Source organism: Maylandia zebra, linkage group LG3 (assembly GCF_041146795.1).
Source record: "Maylandia zebra isolate NMK-2024a linkage group LG3, Mzebra_GT3a, whole genome shotgun sequence".
In the NCBI taxonomy this organism is placed as follows: Eukaryota; Metazoa; Chordata; class Actinopteri; order Cichliformes; family Cichlidae; genus Maylandia; species Maylandia zebra.
In genome coordinates, this window is record NC_135169.1 from 4,946,195 (window position 1) to 4,959,193 (window position 12,999).

General features: G+C 42.3%; 1 protein-coding gene across 1 annotated transcript; it reads right to left on the reverse strand.

Moving 5' to 3' along the window:
• Positions 1-507: 507 nt before the first annotated feature.
• On the reverse strand, positions 508-9,450 carry LOC143414223 (uncharacterized). The gene is made up of 8 exons (XM_076878133.1): positions 9,313-9,450; positions 5,591-5,944; positions 4,898-5,230; positions 4,713-4,811; positions 4,160-4,489; positions 1,640-1,966; positions 1,207-1,527; positions 508-1,098 (listed from the first exon to the last, which is right to left on the reverse strand). The coding sequence occupies exons 1-8, from the start codon at positions 9,347-9,349 to the stop codon at positions 1,007-1,009; spliced, it is 1,893 nt and encodes a 630-aa protein (XP_076734248.1). The 5' UTR covers positions 9,350-9,450; the 3' UTR covers positions 508-1,006.
• Between the last annotated feature and the right edge of the window lie 3,549 nt (positions 9,451-12,999).

A 12,999-nucleotide genomic window follows, 5' to 3' on the forward strand; every position in this document is an offset into this window, starting at 1 on the left:
ACTTCTGGTCTCAGATTTGCTTAAAAACCTTTCATTTAATTAGAAATCCCAGTCTGCAATTAATTCAATACAGGTTATCGGATGTTCAAGATGGGTTATACGTCTACCAACAACTGCCCACACTGTCAAACCAAAGCGCACTGAGCGCTGTCGATCCTACGTGCTGCACAATAATATTCAATATTTAGTATTTACTGTTATATTCACATAGATAATCGCGATGATGTTGTTTATTATATTGGTCTCTTTTTTTGCTTGTTTTCTCTTTTTTCTTTCTCAACAGGTGATCCAGGTGGTTGATATATGCATTTTTTGTCTGTTTTGTTGGTTTTTGTTTTTTGCCCTTTATCATCGTTCCTCTTCACCGCTGTTTTTCTTTCCCTCTTTCTCTCTCCCTTTTCTTTTCCCCAGTCATGTCTGTCCCGTGTGTAGCAAGTGAAAATAAAATAAAATAAACAATAAAAGCAAAGGTGAATCAATAGACCAATACGGCAAGGCTGGGATGGTCCATTTGGTAAAGTAAATGCATTGGGCATCTTTTTTGGCCTTTAGACAATAATTCTGATGGCAAAAGAACCAAACAGGACAGGCGAAAAAAAAGAAAAGAAAAGGGTGATTGTTTACATTTTTCCTTTTCTTCCCTTGTTTTTCCTTGATTTTGTTTAAATACATGGTACCTGCAAAAGCATTTTGTGTTGTGTGTATTTATTTATTACTGAGCATCAGCTCCAGCAGCAGTTCTTCAATCTTCAGATTAATAATAGCCCAATATTCTGCTTAATACGTAATGTGTATCAATTCATTAGCGATTCATCAGTGTTACAGGTCACTGACAGATGTGACTGGACACAAGTCACATCTGACTGAGGCCAAATGTCCTCTGATATAACTGCAGTCAAATCAGATCTGGTATTTGTAAGAGCGCCAGCTGTTGGTCAGAAAGTGACATTACAGGTAACAGTCAATATACAGGACATTTAAGGTAGAAAATGCACAAACACACAGATCAAACTGATTGATCAGCCATCAGAGGAGTCAGATCAATGGAGCTGCTTCTGTTCCTGATGTCCCCTGTTTGATCCTGGACCTGAACTCTCCCTGCAGAGGAGACACAAGACAGTCACACACACAGTAAGACACACACACACACACACACACACACACACACACACACACACACACACACACACACACACACACACAAACCTTTGACTCTGAGCAGCACTCTTTTGTATCTCTTGATCTCCCCGTAGACTCTACAGCTGTACCTCCCACTGTCTCTCTCTGTGGGCTGTTTCAGGGTCAGACTGAGGTCTCCAGGCTTCAGCAGAGATCTTCTCTTCATCTTTGTTCGGTCTCTGTAAACCTGGTGCTGTTCTCCAGGCTGATCAGAGCCGTTCTTATACACGTGGACCTTCCTGTCATCATTGTTCCACCACACCACCTTAGCATCTGCAGGCAGCTCTTTTGTGGTTTTGAAAGGTAGCTCTACAGACTCCGCCCCCTCCTCCACCTCCACCTGACAGACTGAAGGACAACAAATTTCATAAACAGTCTAAAGCACAAACTAAGATTTGTGTTCATGAAGATCTCATCATCTCTTCTTCTTCTGCAGCTCACACCCAGCAGCAGCACTGACCTCTGACTTTCAGCTCCACTTGTTTCATCAGGATTTTTTTCCCCTCCCTGTTGCAGACGGTGCAGGTGTAGATGTCTGTGTCCCAGTCTGTGGGGTCTTTCAGGGTCAGACTGAGGTCTCTAGTTTTCAGCAGGTCTTTATTCATCTGTGTTCGGTCTCTGTAATGGTTGTCCTGATCTTCAAGCTGGTCAGATCCGTTCTCATACACGTGGACCTTCCTGTTGAATCTGGTCATCCACTTCACTTTAGCATCTTTAGGCAGGTTTATAGTAGTTTTGCAGGGCAGCAGGACAGATGCCTCCCCTGAATCCACCTCCACCTGGGGGACTGAGAGGAGTCACAACACAACATGAGCTGTGCAGCAGAAGCAGCTCTGAACATGTTTTGTCTGAATGGAGAAAATGGCATCTTTGCAATGAAATCAAGTTTGACTGGTTCCAGTCTGAAACATGTTCAACTGAACAGAAACTGTCTTATTTGGTTTCTGTCTAATCAGCAGCAGAGCTCTGTCTTAAAGAACTCTGCTGTTTTATTTCAGAGTCAAAGACTTTTTTGCCATCTTGTTACCTGAGAGCTGTCCTATCAAGCAAGTTTGATTTATTCAGACTAAAAAAATATTGAAATAAAATAAAAATGTTTCAAAATAAAAGCAAAACTGAATTTTAAATGTCAGCAACATCTAAATGAACATGATTCTCTGCATGCCAGATACATTATGTCATAAAGACGTCTGTTCTGTGACATGAACGAGTTCTTCTTTCAGAAACAGCTCAGCTGAGAGAAATACAGACTAGTCAGTACAATTCATTAATAAAGACATCTGTTTCAGCAAATTCATTACTCGTTTTCAGGTGATCTGTTGTATTAGTGATTCCATTAATGTAAGAACATCTGCTTCACCTCTTGTTGGAGACAGAGTCAAAGCAAAGAAAGGCAATTTGATGGCAGCACTGTCATGGGCCTGTCCTGGGACATGAGTATCAGGCCCACTCCAATATATTATTAGTCATTATTATACTGCTGCATGGGCTGGGCTGTAGTTACATCGTAAGGTTTTAAAAACCGAGCTTTAAAATGAACAGTGGTAATAAAAACCGAGAGAGGCCGACTGTGATCACCGACTTTTTAAGAGGCTTGTTCAAATTAAATGGAACAAGATACAAAGTATTAAAACATGTTAAAAAGACAACTGTCATGGGTCTGTAGTTCTGTCCACGGTTTTAGGGAACATATTTGGTTTTAAAGTAAGTTACAGGGCTTTTCCTGCCTTTCTGAGGGACTTGCATATGCAATATGATGATATGCATATCAGCATAATTATGGATTATTATGATTATGATATTAAAAAAGACACACTGTATGTTAAAGAAAACACATTAAGAAACAGATTATATTAGTGTTTGTTTTATGTGTATAGATTTTTAAAAATTATTATTTATGATATAACACGGTCTATAAATGCTTCGTAAGAATAGTTCTAGAACATTGTCTATCATTACTTTGTTATGGATTAGGTGCAAGATTTGTGAAGTGTGGATAATTAAATAATAGATTAATGCAATAGCAAACTGTGCCTTGTTGTCAGATGGACATCGAGTGGAGAGTGATAGATGAGATGAGGAGATGAAAGAGTAAGAGAGGCAAACTGAGTCACAGGCAGAGCCGAGTTTATTTTGTTTCCTTATGGTTCCAAGCACGTTCACCAATCTTTGCATTTAATGTCTACAGTCTCGGATCAGCACAGCCCTGCCCTCCAGCACTATCACAGCAGGAGCAGCAGAAACCCCACAAGAGCAACATTGTACCCATCAGGTAAACATGGAATATGTTTGCTTTGCCTTGTCCCCACCTGATGACAGTGATATAGTATGATGTGATTCCATATTAGATTGTTGATGAATGCGGGTTGTTGTTATTCGGCCTTTTCTCTGTGCCCCTTTTGAACTTTGAGCACCCGCCCATTTAAAAATCTCTGCACAGCCTTGTCCCTGTTTATGTGTATAGGTGTTTGGACATGAGTGTGTGTATCCGGAAGAAAGAATTACAAGAATCATCAGGCTGAGGAGAGTTCCTGCTCTGAAGCCAGCTGATTGCCTTCATCAGTTGCCTCTCTACTTAAGCGAGTGGCTGAGCTTCAGTCGGTGCTGGATCATTGAGTTCACAATGGGTTTGTTAGTGAGAACTTTGTGTGTGTGTTGCTTGGCAGTTTAATTCATGTGTTTTCTCACTAGGTATTGGGAACCGAGAGAAGCCACTGTACAGATTTGGAGTTGGGGTTGTCACAATTCACGCCACAGACGTGAGCACTGTGTGGGATTCGGGGAGAAACAAGGTAAAAACTATGTTTTGTGCTTTCTTTGTGCCTTTCTGTCCTGTTTTTTAGGACTCTATTTTCTGTCTCCTCAGTTTTCATGTCTAGAGTTCAGTTGGTGTGTTTCCTGTTTTACTTTGGTCTTTGTCTCATGTCAGTGTGTCTAGTCTAGTGTGTCAAAACCTTTGACCTGTATAAGCAGCACTGACCTCTGACATGGAGGTGCACATTTTTCCTTGTCAGTATGTTTCCTTTCCTGCTGTAGATGGTACAGGTGTAGGTGAAGTTGTCGTCATCCGTGGGATATGTCAGGGTCAGACTGAGGTCTCCAGGTTTCAGCAGAGATGTGCTCTTCATCTCTGTTCGGTTTCTGTAAAACCGGTGCTGTTTTTCAGGCTGGTCAGAGCCGTTCTGATACACATGGACCTTCCTGTTGTTTCTGTCCCTCCACTCCACTTTAGTGTGTTTTAGGAATTTAAATATAGTTTTGCAGGGCAGCTTGACAGACGCCACCCCTGAATCCACCTCCACTTGGTAATCTGAGAGGACAACAAAGCACAACACGATGACATCAGCACCAGCTGTGATGGTCACATGACCTCCCTGCGCCCTCCTTGCCTTCTAGTCTCAATCAGATTGTGTCTCAGTTTGTTCCTGACTCGTTCTTTGATCTCACGATCTCATGTGTCTGGTCTGAACACAGTCAAGAGGCCACCTGTTAACCACTGGTATTATGGGTAGTGTAGTAGGAAAGACTCTTACCTGACATGTAATAGTGACGTAAATAATATAAAAGACCTCCAAAAATCACAAAGACAAACAGGAGAACCAGAAGATCTTTGACCCAGGATGGAAATGGTTCTGTGGGGAAACATAAAACAAAATGACTTCTAATCTCTAAGCTGTGTCTACAGTATTGACCTTTGACCTTTATCTCCAGCACCTACTTTTGACCTGCAGCACTACTTTCTGTGTCAGGATGTCTTTGTCCCTGTAGATGGTGCAGATGTATCGTCCCGTGTCTTTCACTTTGGGGTGTTTCAGGGTCAGACTGAAGTCTCCAGTTCTCAGCAGGTCTTCACTCATCATCGTTCGGTCTCTGTAAACTTCGTCCTGAGTCATAAGGTCATCATTTCTGTTAGAATACTCATGGACTGTGATGAGTCCGAGGTCAGAGCGAGTCCACTCCACTGTGGTGTCCTCAGGCAGGTCAGGTTTTGTGTTGCAGGGCAGGATGACAGACTCTGACCCTTCCCTCACCTTCACCTCCACCTGCTGGTCTGAGAAGACAAGAAACCAAAGTGTCAACCATAGAAGTGGCAGCAAAAGGCCTCTAAAAGTTTTGTGTTGGGCCATGCATAAAATTTTAATGTGTTTAATGTATGTACAGATGTGTGTGTGCTGAACCTCCCAGAGGTAAACATAAACACATCTGCACATGCACAGAACGAATTTCTTCTGCTTTGCTTCTCTTGTTTTGCTGTTTTCACTGAGGTCAAGTCTACAAACGTTCCTGCTGGGCTCATCAAGACCTTCAGAAACCGTTTAAGAAATACTTTGCTTTCATTTAACCTCTGACCTTTCTCTGTAGTACTGAATACGACATGTAATCACAGCAGGTGTTAGAATTTGATGCTGACCTTTGACCAGCAGCTGGATGTCTCTGAGTTTTCGTTCTTTCCCTCCAGCACTGATGGAGCAGGTGTAGTTGCCGCTGTCAGTCTTTGTGGGTTTCCTCAGAGTGAGGCTGAAGTCTTTAATGATCAAAGCGTAACGATTCATTGATGTGCGTCTGCTGTAACGCTGGTTTTGTCCTGTAAGATCGTCTCCTTCTTCTCGTTGTTGGTGTACAGATTTGGGATCAAGGTCACTGCGAGTCCACATCACTGTTGGATTGTCCTCAGGTATAGAACCTGAGTACAGACATGATAGTAGGACAGACCTTTCCCCCTCATTCACCTCCACCACCACCACAGCCAGAGCATGCTGGGAAACTGGAAGGACAGAAACACAAACACAAATCAAATGAATGTTGTGGGTTTGACCCAGAGTTAAAAGATGCAATACAACCAACATTATCTTCATCCATCCTATTCCACTTATCCTAGTCAGGGTCACGGGGGGGAGGGGTTACACCCTGGACAGATCACCAGCTTGTCCCAGGACTAACCATTCACATGTTCACACCAATGAATTACAAATTAACCTAATACCATGAACTGCATTTCTTTGGACATTGGAGGAAGCCAGAGTACCTATAGGGAACCGACGTAAACATGAGGAGAACATGCAAACTCCACACAAAAAGACCCCAGAGAAGCAGTGGAGTTGGACTCAGGACCTTTGTGCTCAGAGGCAACAGTGCTAACCACCAGAACACCATGTAGCCCAAGAACGCATAACAGCTTCAGTTATACACAGCATTCTTTTCCCAATTCAAAAAAACTATTGATACAATGTCAGTAACACAGAAACTGGAGAATTATAACAAACCTCACAGGCCATAATTTCCATCTTGTGTGACAAGACAGATGACCAGTCACACTCCTTCAGGACAGTCACAGTTTTTCACTCCAACAGTCCACAAATGCTCCAAAACATGTTACAAAGGCAACATGACATATTTACTTATTAATTCACAAGGAGGAATCTTGTTGCTATTAGGAATCTATATTCCATACAGAAATATTTTTATCTTCTATCTTTTAGTGTAGAGCATATCTAAAAACCATAGAGGCTCTCACTGTTTGGAGGTGATGGAGCTTCACTGTTTTCCAGAGAACTTTGCACATTCAAGCAACCAAAGGACTTGACATGGATTATGAAGTAGTATAACAGGAACGACTATCGGACCATGTGTTTTCCAGCTGCCTGTGACAAACAGCCAGATAAACTAATCCAGTGTTTGACAGAAACTGTCATGCTTTCCCGTGTCTCCCTGGCGTTCACCTCTGAGATCGCACTGTTGTTGTTGTTTCTCTCTTCTTTCTCTCTCCCTCACTCTTCTCTGCAGGGCCCTATTTCAGGAAGCCGGTTTAGAAAACTCAGAGTGAAAAACGATACTCAGGGTTGAGTAACCCCGAACTGTCCAACTCGGAATATTCGGTTTCAGAAAGGCTGATAACAATTAGTTCAATCAACGTGGAGTTGCTTTAACCCCAAGTTAAGCGCGCGCACGAGGATACATAAAGCCCTGATTAGTGGAGCACAGATTAAGCGAGTCACCATGGAGACGGAGGGAAAGAAGGCGCGGTCAATGTATTTTACAGCGCTTGAGGCCGAAATTCTGATGGCAGCATATGCTGATAACATGCAAATTTTTCGGAAAAAAAGTAACACAGCCTCAGCTGCAAAAGAAAGGGAGCATGCATGGCAAAACAAAGCCGACAGAGTCAATGCGTGAGTGTTAATTTAAACATTGATCTAGGGATTTCCACCCATTTAACACGTTATTTTATTATATTTTATTTTTTATTTTATACATTTTATTTTGTGATGTGATGTGAGCGGAGGTGCAACCCAATAGGCCCCAAACGTTCCTGGCAGCAAGTAAAAATGAAATATAAAAATATAGTCCAAACAGGTAAGGTGTAATTGTATTATGAGCCATAGTGCTTGGTCTGTTTGTCCGATGTAAATCAATTGCAGTTAGAGGCTACATTAATTTTCTTTCTGTAAGCACTTATTGAAATTATCTGAGCACATTACAAGTACATATTTGCTTACTCTGTATGCTCAAATGTGGCCTGTTATAGCCAACAGAAAAAAAAGCGGAGGCCCGAAAAACAGGTGGGGGTCCTCCACCACCACCACTCACAGAGCCTGGCCACTTGGCTTCCACATTTGTGATAATGTTGGCAGCATCACATATGATCTTCACAGTGCAGAGAACACAAATTAGCATCCATTACTATAATGAAATAATTTGTTAGTTTGAAATGCTACAGGGAACTATGTACCTGTACATTAATGCTGTGGAAAGACTTCCTGTTCACATAGTCTCCTTCATTTACTGAAGGAGCAATGATTGGAATGTGAGTGCCATCTGTACAGCCAATCACGCCTGGGAACTGTGAAAATAAATGTAAAATTTAAGTAGTAGTTCAAGTATCACCACATCATGAATTAAGTTTTGTTCATCCTGATACCTGCAATTTTGTGGCATCCCTCTTTGATAAATCTTGTGGGTCTATGACCGGGGAACACCACAGACGAGTACAGGAGACGTTTCAGTGCAACTGTAACATTCCTGACTGCCCGACAGACGGTAGCCTTGGAAACGTGCTCAGCGTCACCAATATTATACAGAAAGCTCCCGTTTGCAAAAAACCGAAGTGCAATACAAATAATATGTACAGAACTGAGAGGATGTCCGCGATGTGTCACATGAGCAATATTAGGCCTGAGGATGTTATCCAAATAAATTATAGATTGTGCTGAAAAACGGTAACGTTCACACAGAAAATCATCAGGAAATGATAAAATGTCCAAACGCGCTCTAATCACTCTCTCCCGGCGGAGAGCTCTGCGGAGAATTTGGGCTTCAACATCTACTGGCTCTTCAAGGAAGGGGCACGCCATGTCTGACACTTCCTACTGTCAGGTTTCCGACAAAGGGGCGGAGACAGTCAGGGTTAGTTGTAGTAAACCTGCTAGGGAGCAGGTTAGCTTCACGGAGTGTGTCGTCATAGTGACTCACTCAGGATTAATCTAAACTCGCTTTGTGAAACTGAAAACCCAGAGTTTTCGTTAACTCAGGGTGTACTTACTCAGAGTTTGCACTAAACCGGCTTCCTGAAATAGGGCCCTGGGGTTGAACTTGTTGTGGGTTCCACCCTCAGGCCTGTGCCCTGAAAATAATTACTCACCTGCTGCTCATTATCTTGTCACTCGAGCCTCTGCTCAAGGTGACAGCTCAGTGTTTCTGACTGCTGGATCGTTGAACGACACTAGTCAGTGTAGCCCCGGCTATTTCCTGTAAATTCTCGTCTCTAGTCTTTTCCTGACTTGTAGTCATGTTTTCTTTTATATAGATCTTCCTGGACCTGTCCGTGTTTTCATCCCTGGAGTGTGATCATAAGCGTGTGTGGTTTTCCCTCCCTTGTCCCTGAATTACCTGGAGCTCCTTTTCACTTGTACCTTGTATATAGCTCCTGGTGATATTGTTTGTTTTCAGTGTCAGCACAGTCCTGCTCTTGCGCCCGCTCGTTCGTTGTGACAGACCGATTCAGTCAAGTCATGAACTTTGACGCAACTCACTGGGCTCTCATGTCTCAAGACCTGCTGCACTTCAACACATTCATTTTAGACCGAGATAAGAGAAAAGCTGATGATGAGAGCAAAGAGAGGAAGGTGTACTTACCGTGCAGGAGGATCACAAAAACCACAAACATCTTCATGTTCCTGTCAAACTCAGAGACTCTTTAAAAGCCCTTCAGGACATCAGCTCACAGCAGCTTCACTTTCCTCTGCTGATCATCTACTGACACTCTCACACTGCTCACACTGTCACAGCTCAGAGTTCAGCTTCACATTTTGTTAAAGCACATCTGTGGAATGAAGTCCAACCAGCCACAGATCACTTCTGAGGGAAGAGGAAGACGTCAGCTTTCCTCCTAGTTTCACGCCTGAGCGCTCCCGTTGGGGGGGGGGGGGGGGGGGGGCGACTGCTTCAGCCTCAGCCCAACACGCACAAAGCTCCACCTTCAGTCCTGACACTGAAACATTGACTGTAGCTACAATGATGCAGATGTGTTTCCATTCAGATCATGGACATAAAGCAGCTCCAGGATGAACAGTGTGAAAGAACTTTTCCAGGCATGAAGCTCAGCCAATCACAGGATAGGGCATGATCAGCTGACAAATCTGCAGGGATTTGAAGGTTCTTTGTGCGGCTGACAGAAAGTGGATCAACAGGTGTAAAACTATGAGGAAACACAACAGTCTCCCCTTTTCTTAGGAGTCAGTTTTTGCAGCCTGACATGATGTCTGGCTGCACACATATTTGAAATGTAAAACAAAAACCGCTGAAAACTGAACAATAAAACCATCATGCATGTAGCATGATGTGTTGCCCCGACATCGTGCTACATTGTATAGGCACCAAACAGTTTTCTCATGCCCATTTGCAGAGAGTAAGGGTGCCCTCCATTCGCAAGGTGCGGCATCAAATAACCATCTTGCAAAATAAAACAAAGGACTTGTCAAGGGGTCCGTTCTTCGTACCTCGCTTACTACATCCAAGATCAAATCATCGCGCTAACTCTGAGCTCGCTATTCCAGTTCTCCGAACACACCTGCTGTTGACGATTAGTATAGCTGGATGAAGTAATGTGAGATCACTGGGTAGTAATAGTGGGTAAGATACATGAAGCGGACATACCTGCGTGGCCGCGATCTAATCCTGTTTACATAAAGTAAACCTGCTCCCGAGCAGGTTTACGCTTACGGATCTGTTGCTATGACAGCAAGTCCCGGATGAGCTTCGGAGAACCGAACGATCCAAGATCACGCGAAATTGTCAACAATCAAATCCAGCTAACTTACTTAGTGAGGTACGAAGAACGGACCCCACGTCTGTGTGCAGGGAGGCAGGAAAGGACAATAAAAATGCAGACTGAAACACTGAGGCAAAACTGAAATGCAAAAAAAGCAGCTTTATTTCTGGACACTAGGAGAACTTAACTAAACTTGAGGATGCAAAAATAAACTAAGCAGGCAGACCGCACAGACATGTATGACAGCAATTACAACACTGACAAAGAGAAACACAGGGCTTAAATACACTGAGGGGTAACGAGGGAAATGAGAGTGATCAGGGAGACACAGCTGGGAGAAATCAGACTTAACGAGACAGGGGAAGCAAAACTAGACACACTGACATGAGACACAGACCTTCAAAGTAAAACAGGAAACACGCCAACTGAACTCTATACATGAAAACTTAGAGACTGAGGAGACAGAAAATAGAGGCCTGAAAAGCAGGACAGAAAGGCACAAAGAAAGCACAAATGAGCAAAACCTAAGAACTAAAACCATAATAGCCATAACTGAACCTGGGTAATAATAATAACTATAATGATCGAAACAGCACAAAGGATTCAGAACATAAGCCATAATATAAAACACAAAAACATGGCTGGATAAAAGAGGAGCAGCTGTTCTTGGCTTTTGTCGGTCCCCATAATAGAGTAAAAAAACCCAAAAAACACAACAACTCTTCAGCGGAAACTGGCAGGAAACAAAACATACTAAGGACGGTGCTGGCAGCCACTTAAAAGAAGCGGATCTTTCATCAGTTTTGTGAGGAAAGATGATTCATATAAAACTGGCTGGAACTTGGACTATACATACAAATCTAATTATACCATAGCTAACTTGTGACATAGCTTTAGAAACCTTTTTAAAACTCGAGAACAAATACTAATAAATAAAAGTTATTAAGGTGTTTTCCAGTCAACTGTTCTCATAAGCAATTAACTAAACAGTTTACTCTCATTTGGTTTTAAGCCTTCCTAAACGTGTGTAGGTTCTAATTTGACTTTTAATTTGTGTCTTCTGTTTTTTTGTCAAAAGTGGGTCAATGATGTTGTTGTCAGATGAACAACTGAAAAATAATGTATACATAAAAAAAATGTCTTTATGGATGAATTATAGGCAAGGATGTGCCTAAAAGTTTAGTTCCCCTGGTTGTTTCCTTGGAAATTTGTTCTATCCTTCATCCAAGTGATTTCTTCAGTCTGACAGTGATGAAATGTTTGCAAACTGTTGTGTCCAGCTGAATTCAATCGACTTTTTAAGGAGAGTAATTAAATGCTCAAATGCTCACCACAGCTGAGGGGAAGTGAAGGTCCTTGCAATATAGATGAAACTGACCCCTTTCATCAGTGTTTGTTCCCCTTAACTATTCCAGATCAGCCTCATAACATACATACTGCTGTTTGCATTTTTATTTCTCCTTATAGTTGGACCTAGTATATAAAAACTACAAATCACCTTTGAACAGAAAGTGTTCTCAGTTGAATTGCTGCACGGAGGATATAACACCCATGATAAGCGCGAGGTGTGTGTCCTTGTCCAGCTTCCAGGTTAGGAAAAGTTTAACCATTAGATATTCAAGTACATCTCTCCACAGCTGCTGATGCATTCTACAAAAAAACTAAGTTTGTTAAAAACACTCTCAAGGTTCTTTCTGTGAAGCTGTAACTGTTTAACAGTGAACAGGAGTCCTGCATGACTGAGAAGTCCTTCAGACGCTCCAGATGCAGATCACTGATTTTGATCAACAGCTTCTTGATGTGAGGAACGCCATGGAATAGATCCACACCACCAGTGAATGGACATGAAAGGTACTTCTCCAGCTCCCCTGCTTCTGGCATTACTGACCCCATGGATCCATCATCTTAGTCGGTTAGGCTGCTGTTTGCGCTGGCCTCATCCAGCTCTGTGTCTCAGTGATGTCTGATGAAGTTGAGACCTGTGGAAAGATGTATGGTTTTCAAAAGAATTCGGTCTGGTCATTATAGTGCTGTATACACTGCCAAGCTGCAGATGTTTGGAAAGAAGATTTGATTACACTGGAGATGTTTTTTACCAACTCTTGTAGAAAAACAAAATCTTGTCATTCATATCCCGCACAAACAATTTGCAATGAATTCCAGATTAAGTTTAAAATAAGAATGTGTGCAAGGCTAAGCAGTGCTAGCCAATAGATCCTCCTGTTTGGCTGTTACTCTGGGAAAAGACAAGAAAAACAGTGATGGAAGCCGTGACTGAAGCTGCGATGTAGCCTATATAATATTTATATTGTACGAACGTGATATCATATTGTTCAAACATGAAAGGTATATTGTTAGAACAATATACTTTTCATCAGAATCGTGTTTATTGGCCAAGTATATGTGCAGACACATACAGGGAATTTGGTTCCGGTAGATGGTGGCTCTCAAGCACAGCAATGTAAATCACACACACACACACACACACACACACAGGAACCCAGGAACTTGAAGGTCTTCACAGTTGACACAGGGCTGTCTGATATGGTGAG